We start from the raw sequence: 20,441 nt of genomic DNA on the forward strand, positions 1-20,441 counted from the left end.
TATAGGAGAAAAACCATACACAACTTGTAGTTCCATAAATGTTAACCATTATTACTAACAAAATTGTTAGTATTTATAATAATATTTCTCCCACAACTTATGGTACATAAAAAGTATATTTGGGCAAATAGACAAATGGCTGAATCTGACATAGCCTCAAAGATAGTTCTGTGGGGGAGAGGTGGTGCCAGACTCATCTTTTTAAGTAAGCATACTCAGCTCTACAGGTAGATAAATCCGTAAGTCCATGGGATATATTAAAAAAAAATGTTCAACATAAAACAGATGTTCAACATTCTTATGGGTATAGTACAGCCCCGTCCTACTTTCAGCACCTCAGCCGTGTGTATATTAGAAGGATATATTGTAGCCCCATGCAGGAAACAGTAACCATTCAAAAGTACCAAATTAATAACCCCTTTTCAGGTAAAGAAGCGAATGAAGGAGGACTGACTGCCATCCCTAAAAAGCATCATGGTGGGGTGCTGTGGTGGGGTGTTGGTAGTGACAGCAGCAGCAAGATAAAAGCAGTGTAGGAAGGATGAAAGAGGTCACTGGGCATGGCCATGGACCAGTTCTCTGGTGAATGTGTCCATGTGAAGATCTGTCCAAAGGAGTGTAATCCTGATTTTGGTGTAAGAATATATGTTCTAATATGGAATAAATAAGCTTTACAGAGTACTTATGGATTCATTCTCCATTGGTCAAATTATGACTCCCATGTACTGTATATAGTTGCCTCATTGCGAGAGAAAAGCAAGCCCATGAAGACACTATAAAGGGTCACCTGCGTATGTTAGTCACTGATCTGTATTGAGCACCCACTGGCTACAGAACACTATTTCCTATTCGTGCTAGTTGAGAATAACTTTGAAAGCTTTAGATGGAGATACCAGGTGTTGTTATTTAAACAAAAAGACAGTTACTCTGCCTTTTATTATTTTTAGAAAGTATTTTTATTGTTTGAGTTGCCCCCTTTTTTCTCTTTGTCCGGCAGTACAGAATGTGTTAAAAGTATCTAACAAAAACAAGACAGTAGGGGACACAAAAAGCAACATAAGAGGTAAAATGCTCAGCAGGAGATTATCCTAATAAGCAGTTTAGGCTGCTATTCCTGCTGCAAAGCCTTGTGTCCTGCCAGTTTCATTTGTTGAAAGTTTCATTAAATTTGTTTTAATGCCTTGTCTGATTTCAGTGTTTTCCAGTGACCTGTTTTTTAAAAGAAACAGTATTTCAAATGTTCTGAATAAATTATTACCATGTAAATCCTACTGTGGGGAAAGAGTTGTTGAGATGCAAGGACACTGTGAACTCACCAGTGAAGAGCTGCAAAGCAGATATCTCTCTGTTAATGTTAGCAACTGAAAAATGAAATCATCTTTTTTTCCCTCACAACACAGCTCAGTGAAGTGAAATAGTAAAAAACTATATATGTATATTTGTTAGGCATAAATTAATCAAAAACATACAAAGTATCTTTACATATCAATGGCTAATGCAGTGAGGTCTTGTTAAAGTATTTGAGGAAGGAAAAAGCGTTTAGATAAAAGTGTATGAAGAAAATGTTCCACAAAATGTTAAGATCCATAGTCTAATTTTAAGGCAATTCTTACTTTTAACTGAGGAAGATTTATATAATACATTCTTAACCTTTTATTTACTCTGAAGCAACTCAGTTTTGTTGTTTTTAATGCTCACTCACTTAAAATGTGAAGCATTTTAGGATATTCTAAAGCATTTGCTTTCCAGTAAGACAGCTACTTAGCACTTTCTTAAAAAATATGAGTAAGAGGTGATTGAATTTGGTGTGGATGTTTTAAATATTGTTTTTAAAAGTTAGAGTTTTGAAGTTTCAGGATAATTTACAAGCTAATTTGGAGTAGTGGTATCCAGAGCTATTAATATGTAACTAATTTTAATGACAAATCAATTTTGTAATAAATGGAGTTTTATCTCTATATAAGACACATACTTAAAAATGAATTTATGGTTTTAAAAGTTGTATCATGTACTAGACAGATTTTAGCAGTCAAACAATCATTAAAATGGCTTCAAGTCTAGCTAATAAATTAAGAGTTTCTAATACTAAAAAACCACAGTCAGCAGGTTTGTAATAACCACTCACAAGATCTCTTGTCAAGGAATGAATAGACATCTAGAAGCCTGAATCTGAGAATGTTTGTACTGTGGTTTTGCTCAATAAGGAGCAAAACATAGGTTGACAGTTCTAGTACAGGAAACAATGAGCAGTTCATGGAATAGGGAGTTTAGTGGAGTGTTGGAAGGTGAAGCTGGAAAAAGGTAAAGAAGGAATCTTGCTCCATGCTAAGGACATTATCCTATGGCCAAGGGGAATATTAATGGAGGGACAGGACTGGATGTACATGTCCAACAAAGCTGAAAATTGTGAAGTGTTGACTCAAGTCTCAAGTGGACAGAGTTCTGTTCCCCAGCAAAGCAACTGGGGCCTGCTATCCTGGTGAAACCACGCAGCAGCCTTGGAATAGGCCTGTGGAAAAGATCATTGAACAGATCAGCTTGTGAGAGGATATTAAAAGCCTTCCAAAATCATTTTTAAGATAGCTTTTAAATTGATATGCATAGCACTTTATGCAAGGTGGTTTTATGAAGTATTTGAATAGCTGTATTCTTGAAGAAGAACTTGTCAGATATAAAGATGATTTAAAACAAAAGTACTTTACTTCATAATGTCGTCTCTACATTTTATTGATCTTACACTAAAAAGAATGTCCCTATATAAATGTTAGTAATTAACACCATAAAACTGTATCTGTACATCCAAAGCAAAATGGATAACTAAGATAATTATTTTGATAATTTAGCACAAATAATACTTTGCCTGAAATCTCTGTGAGATAACAGAGAGATATATACTTCTTGAATCGCTACTAATTTTTTTCACCGTGCTTTGAAGTATAGATAGTAACCTCACTCAAAAGGTTCAGCTAAAGATTATATACAGATATACTATGCAAATGTTATAATTCTACTTGAATTGTGAGATGTTTCATCTTATGGTGCACATGATAAACCATGTTATTTCAGTTTAATTTGCTGTTCTGTTTCCATGGTAATTATAGTTTGGGAGAATGAGTAAAAAAAAAAGATATATCTCAAGATAAGCAAAAATGGAAAACGTTGTATTTGTTTTTGTGTACGAATTTACAGATGCCTCACTTAACTTTTATTGCTATTTGTATGCATAGCTTTGAAAATATGATTTGTATAATAAGAAACAAGTCTGTAAATTAGATAGTCTTTGGATAAGACCAGAGAAAAGTAATGTGAAAAATTTTTTAACTAGGTTAAATTAAACTATGAAGGCTTTGAAAAGGGCTAATCAATACCTGTGGAGAATTTGAACCATTAGTAAAAATAAATAATTTCAAATTGAAGGGATTTTCGCTTTGATGGCCTTTGATGATTTTTTTTTTTTTTTTTTTTTTTTGAGACGGAGTCTCTCTCTGTCGCCCAGGCTGGAGTGCAGTGGCGCGATCTCGGCTCACTGCAAGCTCCGCCTCCCGGGTTCACGCCATTCTCCTGCCTCAGCCTCCTGAGTAGCTGGGACTACAGGCGCCCGCCGCCACGCCAGGCTAATTGTTTTGTATTTTTAGTAGCGACAGGGTTTCACCATGTTAGCCGAGATGGTCTCGATCTCCTGACCTCGTGATCTGCCTGCCTCAGCCTCTCAAAGTGCTGGGATTACAGGCGTGAGCCACTGCGCCCAGCCTCTTTGATGATTTTATTACATGTAAGCCTCAGTTTCATGAAAGATATTTATTTAATCCCAAACAGCCCATACTTTTAGGACCTTTTTTGTAAAACTTTAGGATAAATTGGTTTGTTATATGTTTTCTTATTCATTTGCTTAGTCAACAAACCAAAATTCAAAATCTCAGTGTTATTGTTTTCAGTCTCTTTTTCTAACCTATGTTTTAGCACAAACAAATTCCATGCTATATGACTTTCACTGAAATAGTGGGGTTTTTTAAGTCAAGAAAATCTGGATTTGAGTCCAAAATCTAAAGACATCACTTCCTAGCAATTTATTCTGATTTAAAAAGTAAATAATTAGACAAATAATTGAACTTTTAAATCTTAGTCTCCTCATCTGTGGATAGTATCCAGCGTATTAGGGTTATTTTGAAGATCAGATTAGTTTAATAATAATAATACCTAATCTTTACTAAACATTTACTATGTGCCAGGCATTGTTTTCTAAGTGTTTTACATATATTAATCATTCAACTCTCATAACAACCCTTTTAAAAGTGAGAAAATTAAAATCACAGAGAGATAAAGTTACCTGCTCAAGATCACACAACTAGTAATTGGAGGAGCTTAGGAGATGGTGTAAATTGAAAGCATGTTTTAAATTATCAAAATCTATAGAAATTAGAGTTATTCAAAGACTTGTTGGCTGGGCGCACGGTGACTCATGCCTGTAATCCCAGCACTTTGGGAGGCCAACGCAGGCGAATCACAAGGTCAGGAGATCGAGTCCATCCTGGCTAACACAGTGAAGCCCCATCTCTACTAAAAATACAGAAAATTACCCTGGCGTGGTGGCGGGCGCCTATAATCCCAGCTACTCAGGAGACAGGAGAGTCTCTTGAACCTGGGAGGCGGAGGTTGCAGTGAGCTGCGATCGCGCCACTGCACTCCAGCTTAGGCGACAGAGCAAGGCTCTGTCTCAAAATAAATTAATAAATAAATAAATAAAATAAAAGACTTGTTTAGCATAAAAAATAGTATAATTCTGTTAAGAAAGCCAGTGAGGTTAAGTGTAAAAGAGAATAGAAAAAGAGTATCTATTTAGAACTGTCAAGGGCAACAGTGTAATTAGCTGTTTGGAGACTTTTCTCAAACTGCTTTACATTATTAAAATAAAAACAAAGACGTAGAAAAGTATAACACAGAAAAGGAAGCAATATAGGCAATAAGGATCACAAAATATTTTTAACAGTTGTTAAGTTTTCTGCTTCATTTTTAATCATTCTAAGTCCTTTAAATGAAATAGAAATTATTCATCAGGAAAGTCATATTCAAAGAAACACCCAGGTAACAAGCCCAAACATTTTGTTGTGCTTTCCCCCTACTTAGACATCTGAGAGATTAAAATCCTTAGCTACATAAATAAACATGTGTCCTTGATAGCAACAACAACAACCATTTCTTCTCTTTTAGACTTAGTCATGACTGTGAGCCAAATAGAAGTACAACGCCTCCCTTGCCACCTTTGACATTTCAAGCCAAAGAAATGACAAGTCCTTTGGTTAGTGATGATGATGTATTCCCACTGGTGAGTTGCTGGTTGTGGGCTTTTTTTTTCTTTAATGGGTTATTGCTTTACTCTTACACTGATGTCAATAAACTGACATACATAGTAGTTCGTTTGTTTTTAATCTCACTCCTTGAATAGGACTCCAAGATGGGTCTGCGAGTCATTTGGCCATACCTATCTATAGAAGGAAAACATATCCATAATATTTCATAAAGTGTTTCAGTCAATGATTATTAACCTCTAATGCAGGCCAGAATTACTGGAGATGGTTTTTTTAAAAAAAAATGCGAGTGCTTGGGACTCACCCTTCAATATTCCATGAGTCCTCAAGGATCTGTATATTTTAAAGAGCTACAGTGATCTTTTCGACTGGTTTAAAACATCTTTTCTATTGACTCTGCCATAAGTGCAGACACATGTACACATCATAAATGGACAGCTTGATGATTTATCACAAAGGGAATGTAACTACCACCCAAGTAATGATCAGACATCCCCAGCACTCCAGAAGCCCCACTCATGTTCCCTTCCAGTCTCTATTTCTGCTTGCTCCCAACATAACCACTATCCTGACTTTTAGCATTATCGATTTGTTTTGCCAACTTGTAAATTTTATATAAATGATATCATATGATATATATTATTTTGTTTCTGGCTTCTTTTTCTCAACCTTGTTTTTTAGATTCATCGTCACCCATATTGTTTTATACAGCTGTAGTTTATTTTTGTTTCTCTATAGTAATCTATGGGATATAAATACCACATTCAATGACAATAAAATTCATTCATTCATTCTACTATGGATGGACGTTTGAGTCATTTCCAATTTGGGGCTATTACAAATACTGCTGCCAAAAAATTCTTTTATGAGTCTTTTGGTGCATGTGTATATACATTTCCACTGGGTATACATACCTAAAATGGAATACCAAGGTCACAGGATATGAATATGGTCAGCTTTAGTAGGTACCGCCAAACTATTTTCCTGTAGGAGCCAATGAATATCTCAAGTAGTGTATAAGAGTTGTCCTTGCTCAGAGCAAACACTTGCAAAAGCTAGCAGAAGGCAAGAAATAACCAAAATCAGAGCAGAACTGAAGGAAATAGAGACACAAAAAACCCTTCGAAAAATTAATGAATCCAGCAGCTGGTTTTTTGAAAGGATCAACAAAATTGACAGACCGCTAACAAGACTAATAAAGAAAAAAAGAGAGAAGAATCAAATAGACGCAATAAAAAATGATAAAGGGGATATCACCACCGATCCCACAGAAATACAAACTACCATCGGAGAATACTACAAACACCTCTACGGAAATAAACTAGAAAATCCAGAAATGGATAAATTCCTCGACACATACACTCTCCCACGACTAAACCAGGAAGAAGTTGAATCTCTGAATAGACCAATAACAGAATCTGAAATTGTGGCAATAATCAATAGCTTACCAACCAAAAAGAGTCCAGGACCAGATGGATTCACAGCCGAATTCTACCAGAGGTACAAGGAGGAACTGGTACCATTCCTTCTGAAACTATTCCAATCAATAGAAAAAGAGGGAATCCTCCCTAACTCATTTTCTGAGGCTAGCATCATCCTGATACCAAAGCCTGGCAGAGACACAACCAAAAAAGAGAATTTTAGACCAATATCATTGATAAACATTGATGCAAAAATCCTCAATAAAATACTGGCAAACCGAATCCAGCAGCACATCAAAAAGCTTATCCACCATGCTCCAGTGGGCTTCATCCCTGGGATGCAAGGCTGGTTCAATATACGCAAATGAATAAATGTAATCCAGCATATAAACAGGACCAAAGACAAAAACCACATGATTATCTCAATAGATGCAGAAAAGGCCTTTGACAAAATTCAACAACGCTTCATGCTAAAAACTCTCAATAAATTAGGTATACATGGGACGTATCTCAAAATAATAAGAGCTATCTATGACAAACCCATAGCCAATATCATACTGAATGGGCAAAAACTGGAAGCATTCCCTTTGAAAACTGGCACAAGACAGGGATGCCCTCTCTCACCACTCCTATTCAACATAGTGTTGGAAGTTCTGGCCAGGGCAATTAGGCAGGAGAAGGAAATAAAGGGTATTCAATTAGGAAAAGAGGAAGTCAAATTGTCCCTGTTTGCAGATGACATGACTGTATATCAAGAAAACCCCATTGTCTCAGCCCAAAATCTCCTTAAGTTGATAAGCAACTTCAGCAAACTCTCAGGATACAAAATCAATGTGCAAAAATCACAAGCATTCTTATACACCAATAACAGACAAACAGAGAGCCAAATCATGAGTGAACTCCCATTTACAATCGCTTCAAAGAGAATAAAATACCTAGGAATCCAACTTACAAGGGACGTGAAGGACCTCTTCAAGGAGAACTACAAACCACTGCTCAATGAAATAAAAGAGGATACAAACAAATGGAAGAACATTCCATGCTCATGGGTAGGAAGAATCAATATCCTGAAAATGGCCATACTGCCCAAGGTAATTTATAGATTCAGTGCCATCCCCATCAAGCTACCAATGACTTTCTTCACAGAATTGGAAAAAACTACTTTAAAGTTCATATGGAACCAAAAAAGAGCCCGCATTGCCAAGTCAATCCTAAGCCAAAAGAACAAAGCTGGAGGCATCACACTACCTGACTTCAAACTATACTACAAGGCTACAGTAACCAAAACAGCATGGTACTGGTACCAAAACAGAGATATAGATCAATGGAACAGAACAGAGCCCTCAGAAATAACGCCGCATATCTACAACTATCTGATCTTTGACAAACCTGACAAAAACAAGCAATGGGGAAAGGATTACCTATTTAATAAATGGTGCTGGGAAAACTGGCTAGCCATATGTAGAAAGCTGAAACTGGATCCCTTCCTTACACCTTATACAAAAATCAATTCAAGATGGATTAAAGACTTAAACGTTAGACCTAAAACCATAAAAACCCTAGAAGAAAACCTAGGCATTACCATTCAGGACATAGGCATGGGCAAGGACTTCATGTCTAAAACACCAAAAGCAATGGCAACAAAAGACAAAATTGACAAATGGGATCTAATGAAACTAAAGAGCTTCTGCACAGCAAAAGAAACTACCATCAGAGTGAACAGGCAATCCACAAAATGGGAGAAAATTTTCACAACCTACTCATCTGACAAAGGGCTAATATCCAGAATCTACAATCAACTCAAACAAATTTACAAGAAAAAAACAAACAACCCCATCAAAAAGTGGGCGAAGGACATGAACAGACACTTCTCAAAAGAAGACATTTATGCAGCCAAAAAACACATGAAAAAATGCTCACTATCACTGGCCATCAGAGAAATGCAAATCAAAACCACAATGAGATATCATCTCACACCAGTTAGAATGGCAATCATTAAAAAGTCAGGAAACAACAGGTGCTGGAGAGGATATGGAGAAATAGTAACACTTTTACACTGTCGGTGAGACTGTAAACTAGTTCAACCATTGTGGAAGTCAGTGTGGCGATTCCTCAGGGATCTAGAACTAGAAATACCATTTGACCCAGCCATCCCATTACCGGGTATATACCCAAAGGACTATAAATCATGCTGCTATAACGACACATGCACATGTATGTTTATTGCGGCACTATTCACAATAGCAAAGACTTGGAACCAACCCAAATGTCCAACAATGATAGACTGGATTAAGAAAATGTGGCACATGTACACCATGGAATACTATGCAGCCATAAAAAATGATGAGTTCATGTCCTCTGTAGGGACATGGATGAAACTGGAAACCATCATTCTCAGCAAACTATCGCAAGGACAAAAAACCAAACACCGCATGTTCTCACTCATTGATGGGAACTGAACAATGAGAATACATGGACACAGGAAGGGGAACATCACACTCTGGAGACTGTTGTGGGGTGGGGGGAGGTGGGAGGGATAGAATTAGGAGATATACCTAATGCTAAATGACGAGTTAATGGGTGCAGCACACCAACATGGCACATGTATACATATGTAACAAACCTGCACATTGTGCACATGTACCCTAAAACTTAAAGTATAATAATAAAATTTAAAAAAGTTTTATAACAAAACCATCACGTTTTAAGTGTACAATTCCAAGTTTTTAAAGTATACTTATAGCCATAATCACAATCTAATTTTGAAATAACCTTACACTGTGGAAAAAGAAATTCATCTCTTTTGTATTTACTGATTTCATTACCCTGGTCATAGGCAATCATTAACCTGTTTTTATATATAAGCCTTTTATTGAAAGTTATTTTAAGTGAAATCATAAATTAAAAAGAAAAAGAGTTGTCCTTGCTCCACTGTCTAACACATGGTAATATAGGCCTTTTTAAATTTAGCTATTATGGTCAGTGTGTAGTAAGATCCTATTGTGTGGTTTTAATTCATGTTTCTCTGGTGAATAATGAGACTGAGCACCATTCATATGTTTATTGGCCATTTTGATATCCATTATAAAATATCTGTTCAATTTCCTCACTTAATTTTCTGTTGGATTGTCTTTATTATTATTGATTTATGGGTATCCTTTCTATTCTTGATATAAGCCCTTTGTTGCTTATATGTTGGTTTTGCCTTGTAATAGTAGAGACTAGAAGTAAAGTTAAGCTATTTTGGTAGAAGAATGCTTAAAACCATTAGCTTTTGAAGTATTAGAGATGTCTAAAGCCCTGAAATGCTCTTTTGTGTTCATCTCAACATAAAATGCCAACATTATTTGAACAGACTAAAATACATACCAATAATGTAAACTAAATAAAATTCCTCATTTAAGTTATGAGAAATTCTAAGGGGACTTTGCAAATTCTGCATCAATAAAACTTTAATCACTAAGGACTTAAAGTAAGCACATATTTCAGTCAAGCATGGAAAAAGTTGCTAAATACCCCACTGTGCTAGTGTCAGATGATTTTAGGATTTTTAGGATCACAATTAGTGTCCACTCAAGTATCACCTTATCAGAGATGCCTAAGCAACCAGTCCACAATAGCACCTTCCTCTTCACTCCCTGCCCCTCATCTTGCCTTTTTTCATAGCACTTCACTATGAGACATTTTGTTGCTTGGCCTCCCTCCTTTAGAATGTATGCTCCATGAAAGCAGGGGGTGTTTTCTATTTTTGTTTTTGTGGTAACCCAACACCTAAAATAGGGTCAGCACTAGTAGGCACATAAAAGACATGCAGAAGTATCTGTTGATTTGATTTAATAACATGGGGCTTCCTTCTATCTCTAAAATTCTACATTACTCTTTTGAGGAATTCCTAACCTCCAGAGTAACCAGGAAAGAAAATTCTCAGCTCTTCTAGGAACTGGGCATGGGGAACCTAATCTGTGATGGAGGCCTTAAAAATCCTATGGGAAGCCACTGTTCTAGGTCTAGTGGTTTCCATCTTCTACTGCATTTTGACATCCACATCAGTACCATTCCTATCAAGACTACTGCCAATCTTCTAGTTGCTAATTAAATGCACATTCTGAAGTATTCGTCTTTCTTTCTTAATCTTTTTGTCTTGATACTCTTATGTTCTCTGGCTTCTATGACACTATACTCCACTGATTCTCCTGCCACCCTCTGGCTACTGTTTCCCAGCCTGTTTCTAGGGTTCTCCTTCCTATTTCTGTCCCTTAAATATTAGTGTTATTTATTCATAAAATAAAATAAACATGTATTGAGCACCAATTATATGGCAGTTCCTGTTCTAAACATGTCTTTGAATAAGATAGACACATAAGTAGTATGGTGAAAAAAAAAGAGGAAACTTCATCAATGGATGAATGGATAATCAGATTGTGATATATACATACAATGGAATGTTATTCAGCCATTAAAAGCAGCTATGCCAAAAAAGGCCAAAAATTACTACAATGTGGATAAGCCTCAAAAACATGTTAAGTGAAAGAAGCCAAACACAAAAGGCTATATTGTATAATTCCATGTATATGAAATAGCCAAAATAGGTAAATGAAATCCATTCAAACAATGTAGATTGGTGGTTACCAGGGGCAGTGGGGAGGGAGAAACAAGGAGCAGTGGCTTAAGGAGTACAGAGTTTTCATTATGGATAATGAAACTATTTTGGAACTAGATAGAGATGGTGGTTGTACAACATTGTGAATGTACTAAATGCCACTGAACCACTCATTTTGAAATGGTTAATTTTATGTGAATTTTATCTCAAAAACAAACAAGAGGAGAAAAATTAATGATTGGAAATAAATGAACAAATAAGAAAATATCAAGGCCAGGCGCTGTGGCTCATGCCTATAATCCCAGCACTTTGGGAAGCCGAGGCGGTCAGATCACCTGAGGTCAGGAGTTCAAGACCAGGCTGGCCAACATGGTGAAGCCCTGTCTCTACTAAAAATACAAAAATTGGCTGGGCGTGGTGGCACATGCCTGTAGTCCCAGCTACTCCAGAAGCTGAGGCAAGAGAATCGCTTGAACCCGGGAAGCAGAGGTTGCAGTGAGCCGAGATAGGATCACTGCACTCCAGCCTGGGCAACAGAGCGAAACACTGTCTCAAAAAAAAAAAAAAAAAAAAAAAAGAAAGAAAATATCAAATAGTGATAAATGCTGTGATGAAAAGAAAAGCAGGTAATGTGATAGGGAGTGATGAAAGTATGGGGGATTACTTTAGGTTGAGTAGCCAGGAAAATTATCACTGAGAAAGGGAAATTTAAGGTGAAACCCAAACAACAGCAAATCCAGCCTTGCAAAGATCTGGTAGAAGAGAGTTTCAAGTAAGGGAACTATAAGGCAGGAACGAGTTTGGCAAGTATGAGAACCAGAAAGGTTGGGGGACCTTCTGGAGCTTAGAAGTGAAGAGGTAGACCGGAACAAAAGGGAACAGATAAGTTGTCAGGGGAAGTCCAGTATATGAGGACAGTAGGTCATGGGAAGGAGTTTGGATTTTATTTTAAAACAATGGGAAGCCATTGTAAAGTTTCAGTTAGGAAAATACTGGTCTGTTTACTCCATTTCAAATTATTTTACTCTGTTTAATAATAAACAGATATGTTTAAAATTTTTAAAAGATCCTTTTTACTGCTAAATAAAGAATAAATTATAGAGGGGCAAGGGTAGAAGAGGAGACAACTATTGTAAGGCTATTTCAGTAGCCTAGGCAAGAGATGATGCTGGCTTGGTAGCAGTGGAGATAGAGCAACATATTAGATCCAGGAAATATTCTGGTGTGTAGACCAGACTTGACAATGAATTGTATATGGGAAGTGGGAGAAAAGAGTGATTAAAGATGACTCCTAGGATTTCAACCTGAGCATTAAGTAGATGCTAATACCACTTTCTGACATGGGAAGACTAGGGAAGAAATAGGGTTAGAGGAGAAATCATGATTTCTAGGTTGGGCATATAAGTTTAAAATGTTTACTAGACACCCAAACGTAGACATTAAATAGTCAATAGGATATGTGAATCTGATATTCGAGGGAGAGATCAAAGCTGGAAATATAAATGTGGGAATAATCGGCATATGGTTGGTATTTAAGTCTATAGAACTGGATGAAAATACTTAAGTATAAAAAAGAAATCATCCCAATACAAAGCCTTGGGTCATAATATTGAGTGACCTAATGGGAATCCTGAAGGAAAGGAGGAAAGTTTGATAATGAAGAGGATGGGGCTCAAGGAGGGTCCTCTTTCATTTGCAGAAACAAAGTCACTGAGAGGTAAGAAGAAATAGGATCCGCAGTATAGGAGGAAGGATGAGTTTCTGAAACAGGAGGATGGCCTAAAATTCAGCTACAGATACAAATGGATGTGGAATAATGAGGGAGCTCCCCTCTGACTCCTAGGAGGAAGCCAGGCCACAACGTAATGAGTAAGAAAGTGAACATACTAGGGAAGTGCAATAGAATCGCCTTGCAGTGTTCACTGACCACATGATATTTATGGTCATGAATTTAAAGTGAAACTAGTCCATGCAGTAATTTACCCCCAACCTGTTGGCTCCGGCATTCAGCTGCTCAGGTGTAGGCAAGACCCGGGCAGATGGGTCAGCTTAATTAGGGGTGGGTTTTACCAGGTTATTAGGATAGAGACAAGATACAGGGGTTTACCAGGTAATGAGGATAGAGACAAGATACAGGGAGGGACAAGTTGCTGAATGGTTATGAGATGGACGGGAATAAGCAGAGTTAGGAAGAGAGAGTATGAGGAAGATGATGGATAGTGAAAAGTAAAGAGTCTAAATGAGGTCAGAGAAATGCTGGCGTGGGAGTATTAGATTAAGCATGCTGGAAGGATGATGGATAGGTTGCTTTAAATCTCAATTAGTAAATAATGCAGTTCTCATTGATGATAGTGTCAAGGACATGCTATGTGGGTGGATGCCTGACATGAAGGATTCTTCAGGGCTCCATCTTTTAACTTCTTTTTTTCCTTTTACTTGCCTATCTTGGATAATTTCAGTCAATCTCATGGCCTTGTCATCTATAACTTCCAAGTCTGTCTCTCTGATTCAGACCTATATTCTGAGTCCTAGATTGACATATCTCACTGTTTACTTGAGTCTGTTTAAGTCTCAAGTCACCTCAAACTCATTATTATTCAAAATTGAATCCATTTTCTTCATTCATAAACTAAAAAATTTTATTGAAAACACACTGGCCCAGAATCTGTGCTAGAACCTGATGAATCAGAAATAAGTAAGAGGCCAGGAGCTGTGGCTCACACCTACAATCTCAGGCCAAGGCAAGAGGGATTGCTTGAGCCCAAGAGTTCAAGACCAGTCTGGGCAACATAATGAGGCTCTGTTTCTATAAAAACTTTTTTAAAAAAGAGCTGGGTGTGGTGGTGTGTGCCTATAGTCCCACCTACTCAGGAGGCTGAAGTGGGAGGATCACTTGAGCACAGGAGCTGGAAGTTAGAGTTAGCTGTGGTTGCACCACTGTGCTCCAGCCTGGGCAATAGAGCAAGACACTGTCTCTAAATCAATCAATCAATCAATCAATCAATCCATAAAAAGAAAGAAAGAAGATCTTACTCTTAATGGCTTCTTTTACCTTTTTCTCTTTCTCAGTAAATGGCATGAGTGTCACTAATCACTCAGGCCAGAATCTAGGAAGTCATCTCTCTGAGATCAGGTTTCCTAGAATCTGAGATGAGATTCTTGTGAAAGCGATTTACCGAGGGAGTATTTTAGTATTTTCAGGAGGAGAGTAAAGGAGACAGGCTAGGGAAGGGGAGGAAAATTAAGCAAAGATGTGGTCTCAGCTACAAACTAGTATAGCCTGGTGTCCCAGGAAGCTTGGCACATGAATTGCACCACAGCATTTGTTCTCACCAAACAAAAAGTTTGGTATTTTATGCCCCTGTGTCCATCAATCAGTCATTGCCTCAGAGAGGATAGCAAATGGGCAGAGGAGGGACTGCAGCCTCCCAGGTGAGGCAGGAGCCTCCAGTTCGGTGGAGGGCAGTTCCCCAAAGGAGCCAGCTGTGAGCTGTTAGTAGCCAACACCCACCCAGCTAGAGAACAGATGCATCAGCCTGGGGAAGGGGATCCGGGTAGGGGACCAACCACCATGGTCCACCTCTTGCACCACTCAGAACCACCTTCTTCCATAGCTTCCATTCAGGCATAGCTTCTTCATGATTCTTGCTGGTCATAATTTCTGGAAAAACTGTTGAGAGGAAAGTTAGTGAGATAAGCCACAGCCCCTCATGCTGCAATTGGTCGCTGACACCTATCACTGCCTCACCCATTCTAGATTCCTCTCCCTGTCAGCCAACTCTTCTGTTGATCCAGGTGGCTTTTCTTTTGGGGTGAGCCCCTAATGTCCATGCCCTTATTAGGATATGGTTTCTGTATTTGCCAATTAAAATTAAAATTGGGCATGAGAGTACCAAAAGATGCCTCAGAGGATCATCAGAGTACCAAACACATTCCTCACTGCCTCTGTTACGCAGTAGCAATCTTACCTCTTCAGGATGACTTACGGTCAGCTACCTCTGCCAATATAGGAACTCCACTCTGTGTGTCTGATCTGTTGGCATGAGGAGCCCAAAGTGACCACATGGGAGCCAAAGCTCTAAGTTTGATGGGACTCTTACAGGTCTTTTGGTAGAAGCATTCCGCCTCTAAGAGCCAGGACCTGTAGAACAACAGAGGCTAAAGATACATAGACATAAAGCACAGATTCTCCAAGTGGGTTAACAGAAGTGATAGAGAGTGAAGCCATTCCTACTTCCTCCCTTTTGTTCCCAGATCCATGTATTCTACCCATTGGAAACACAGAACCATAAAACAGCCATTGGTTTAAAGTCTATACCACATCCTGAAGAATGGCACCCCAACCTCACAGGATATAATCTCCAAGCTGGTGCCTCAGCTTTGCCCTCAAGAGGCCATCCCAAAGCTCTATCATGTTAGCATCCTTTGGATAGTGCTGTGTGTGGTTAGGACCAGTGGATACCATGGTCGTGCCCCCACTGCCATACTCTTTTGCTATAAAGTAGGTACCTTTACTATTAAGCAGGGTCTCTCTCATGTCTGCAGATAAGTGATTCTGTGAGCCCTAAGATAGTGGTGCAGCCAGGAAAGGCAAACACGCAGAATTCATATCCATTCTGATAAGCATACAGCATTGCCCTTTCCAAGGTACTAGGGACCTAATGCAGTCAAGTTGCCACCAAGAGGCTGGTTGGTCTCCTTGAGGGATGATGCCATATCAAGAGCTCAGCTTTGGTTTCTGTTGCAAGCAGGTCAGACATTCAACAGCAATAGTAGCTGGATTACCCTTGGTGAAAGGGGAAATCATGGTATTGGGATGATGCATAATTCCCACTGAGGTAGCCAAAGACAGAGGCTGGATCAAATCATCCTGTCCACTTGCTGAAGTCTCAACCAGGACTCAACAGCATGACAAGAATTGTCTTGCAAATAGTATATAGGTTTCTGCTACAGATAGCATAGCCTTGTTCCAGAATCTTAAGGGTCTGCAACACAGCTTTCCCGATGAAACTTGCCAGAGGCTCCACAAGGCATTTTTCTCTACCAGAGATTCTTCTAGTATGGGATCTACCAAGTTATTTTACCAAAGTAGCAGGACTACTTGTACCCTATCCTGAACCTCCTACACAGCTCTTTCTTTCCAGAGTTCTGGGCTTTCTCACAAAATAATTTTTTCACCAGGCATGGTGGCTCATGCCTGTAATCCCAGCACTTTGGGAGGCCGAGGCGGGCAGATCACGAGGTCAGGAGACCGAGACCATCCTGGCTAACATGGTGAAACCCCGTCTCTACTAAAAATACAAAAAATTAGCCGGGAGTGGTGGCGGGTGCCTGTAGTCCCAGCTACTCGGGAGGCTGAGGCAGGAGAATAGTGTGAACCCGGGAGGTGGAGCTTGCAGTGAGCCAAGATCACGCCACTGCACTCCAGTGTGGGCGACAGAGTGAGACTCCGTCTCAAAAAAAAAAAACAAAAATTTTTTTTCTGTGTCACCCAATAAATGAATCAGATTATTCAATTATTTGATCCAAGGGTGGAACATTTTCAAGGTGCATTAATTTTTGCTTTACCTAGGATGTTCTGACATGCCACATAGCAGTAGACACCTAAAAACAATGTGTCAAGCCCCAATCTTTTATGGGGTTTATCTTTCACCCTCTGGAGTACATACATCTTTCCATCCCTTTAACATACTTGCCACTTCTTGCTCATCAAGTCTCATTAACATGATGTTAGTGTTAATATATGATGTTCCATGTGATAGTCTTTGGAATGTCCAGATGGGCTGGGCCCCTTCAGAATTTATTGTGACAGCTTCATTAACATAACATTGGGGCAAAACCATGGATATATATTGTTGGCCACCCCATGTGAATGCTAACTGTTTCCTATCCTCCTTTTTATTAGATATTAAAAAGAATGCATTTGCCAATATTAAAAATAATGCATTTGCCAGATCAATAGTAGCATACCATCTACCCCAGGCTGTGATAGTCTTCTCTAGTAGAGATACTATCCCTGACACAGCAGCTACAGTTGGGCCTACTGGTTGGAAAAGTGTGCAGTACTCCATCATTTGCATGATCCCTAGTTTTGGCAGGGGCCAGATTGGTGAACAAAATCCACCTATAACAAGGTTCACATGTATACAGATTGTCGACTCCCCAAACACTACATAAAGTCCCATTCTTCCTACCAAAATGAAAATCAAAGAAGAATATAGTAACCACAGAACTGGAAAATTAAAGTACAGATTTCCCCAACAAAAAAAAATTACTTAATTTTTGTATGTGGCTTTTCAAAACGAAGAATTGTAAAATTATCTGATGTTGTCCTTTATTCTTTAGCCACGGATTTTTATTTTTATTTTTTTTAAATAAGCACTAAACAGGTCACAAACAGTTAAATAGCATTTTCATGTCACCATGAAGGGTGGAATTGGGGCACTCGTCCCTGATACTTTCTTCTCTGTGATAAGACAAACAAGATACATGCCAGCATCAAGCCTTCCCTACTAGGGAGCCACCTCCACCCCAAGACACATCATGCAGCCAGCCCTCTCACCTGGCTAACTCCAAGCATTGATTCTCCCTGTCAAAGCCAATCCTTATTTTCTTCTATATAAACTGTCTAGTGCAATTCCACTATAATCTTTACTTTAGCTTTTTGGAGTTGCCTATTTTCAAATGAAAATCATTGGCTTTGCAAATGATTGCAGCATGTTTTAGGCAGGTTCCATGGTGAGTGCATTGTCCCTGCATTTGCAGTTGGACAATATAACACTCATTTGTAGAGCTTTTTAATGTAATGGTGCTGTGATGTCTTACTTAGTTCCTTGAGGATTTCATTAGTGGTAACTGAATTACACTAGTAGTGGGAATTCAGCCCAAGATGTATTCTTTCATTAAGAGCTGCAGTGTTTGACAGTATGTCAGGGATGAAGCATGCCTGGAAATGGGAAGATTTTTTAAAGCTCTGTATTCCTCACTCACTTTTCATTCTTTCTCTCTTTAGTCTCCCCCAGATATGTCCTTCCCAGCATCTTTGGCTGCACAGCATTTCCTTCTGGAAGAAGAGAAACGAGCAAAAGAACTTGAAAAACTTCTAAATACACATATTGATGAACTGCAAAGACACACAGAATTTACTCTTAATAAATACTCCAAGCTAAAACAAAATAGACACATATGAGCTTTTAAAGTTTTTTATTTGCTTCTCCCCCCTCCGCCAAGAAAAAAAGCTCTGGCAAAATATTTACAAAGCTGATTAATGAAACCAAGAAATTCTGTTCTGTTTCCTTGAGTAAATAATTTCCGTAAGGCAGCTAGAAAATAGTAAGTATTTTGTTCTATAAAGCTGTTTGCATTTCTGCATTAACATGCTAAATTGTCCTGCTGTAGAGTTACTATAAAATAAACATGACTATTCCAAAAGAGATTTTTTTCCAGTCTAAGGAATATTTTGGAATCAAATATGCAGTTTTTTTTCCCCACTTGAATCATGTATACTGAAAACCCATTTCCTCGGCAACTACACAAAATAAGAGAAAGGGAAGTGCTATATTCCAGATACAAATGACTCAAAGGCAGCTCAGTGGTACTGGTTTTGAAAACTCAAGGATTCTATAAATAAAAATATTTAAGTATTTCCAGTTATGTAAACACTCTAAAATTCTATAATTTTTTGGAAAAAAAGCTATAGCTTTATTGTTTTTACATTCACCTTTATAATGTCTGTCTGTTTCAACACAATGAAGGTATATGGAATGTGCAATTTACAAACCTAAAATATATGTGCCAAAAATTAACGCTTTTTTGTTAGTACTAATTACTTCATGGACACGAACAAGATAAAGGAAATATAAAGCATTACTGTTGCTACATTTTCCTTTGTAATCACTTCTGTTTTTAATACAATAAAGGAATGTAAAATTCAATGGTCTTGAAGCATAAATGCTAAATCTGTATAGAACAGTAATAGCATGGCTGTGAACAATAAAACAGAAGTTACAAATACACAGCAATAATACAATATACTTTAAGAGTTTCACATATGTGTGTGTGTATATATATATGTCTCTCTCTATATATATATATATTATATATATATGTGTGTATATATGAAGAGAGATTATGAAAGAAGGTAAGTCCTACTACAGCTTTTACAGTTTTCTATTTCCCTTTAAAGAAACATTCTCAACATACTGAAAGATAAACCCAAATGCCATTAGATACCAAGTGTCATTTTCATGTGAAAAATGCAGAGCATTGTAGACTTCAGATGACATGACCACATGTATTTGTATAGCTCTTGAGGTTTGTCTTAGTTCAGCCCGCTGTAACAAAAATACCATAGACTGGGTGACTTAAACAACAAACATTTATCTCTCACAGTTCAGAAGGCTGGGAAGTCCAAGATCAAGGTGCCAGCTAATCTGGTGTCTGGCGAGGGCCCACTTCCAGGCTTGTTGACAGCCACCTTCTTGATGTATCTTCACATGGCAGAGAGGAAGTATCTCTCTCAGTTTCTTTTTTTTTTTACTATTATACTTTAAGTTCTAGGGTACATGTGCACAACGTGCAGGTTTGTTACATAGGTACACATGTGCCATGTTGTTTTGCTGCACCCATCAACTCGTCATTTACATTAGGTATTTCTCCTAATGTTATCCCTCCCCCAGCCCCCCATCCCTTGACAGGCCCTGGTATCTGATGTTCCCCACCCTGTGTCCATGTGTTCTCATTTTTCAACTTCCACTTATGAGTGAGAACATGCAGTGTTTGGTTTTCTGTCCTTGTGATAGTTTACTGAGAATCATAGTTTCCAGCTTCATCCACGTCCATGCAAAGGACATGAACTCATCCTTTTTTAAGGCTCCGTGGTGTATATGTGCCACATTTTGTTAATCCAGTCTATCATTGATGAACATTTCAGTTGGTCCCAAGTCTTTGCTATTGTGAATAGTGCTGCAATAAACATGTGTGCATGTGTCTTTATAGTAGCATGATTTATAATCCTTTGGGTATACACCCAGTAATGGGATGGCTGGGTCAAATGGTATTTCTAGTTCTAGATCCTTGAGGAATCGCCACGCTGTCATCCACAATGGTTGAACT

The 20,441-nt window shown here is 38.2% G+C and overlaps 2 protein-coding genes across 5 annotated transcripts in view; both read left to right on the forward strand.

Moving 5' to 3' along the window:
- DEUP1 (deuterosome assembly protein 1) overlaps nucleotides 1-18,760 on the forward strand; it is a 104,195-nt gene extending 85,435 nt beyond the window's left edge. For 2 of the 4 annotated variants that reach the window (XM_031016132.3, XM_031016131.3), the window contains exons 13-14: nucleotides 5,209-5,323; nucleotides 18,340-18,760. In XM_031016132.3, coding sequence (XP_030871992.1) covers nucleotides 5,209-5,323; nucleotides 18,340-18,516 — 292 coding nt within the window. In that variant the 3' untranslated portion in view covers nucleotides 18,517-18,760. The remainder of the gene's footprint in view (nucleotides 1-5,208; nucleotides 5,324-18,339) is intronic. The other 2 variants (XM_063693459.1, XM_031016133.3) reach the window with 1 other exon arrangement.
- The window catches only part of CEP295 (centrosomal protein 295), a 372,495-nt gene that overhangs the window by 54,611 nt on the left and 297,443 nt on the right, over nucleotides 1-20,441 (forward strand). The window lies entirely within an intron of this gene.

Source organism: Gorilla gorilla, chromosome 9, assembly GCF_029281585.2.
Source record: "Gorilla gorilla gorilla isolate KB3781 chromosome 9, NHGRI_mGorGor1-v2.1_pri, whole genome shotgun sequence".
Lineage (NCBI taxonomy): Eukaryota > Metazoa > Chordata > Mammalia > Primates > Hominidae > Gorilla > Gorilla gorilla.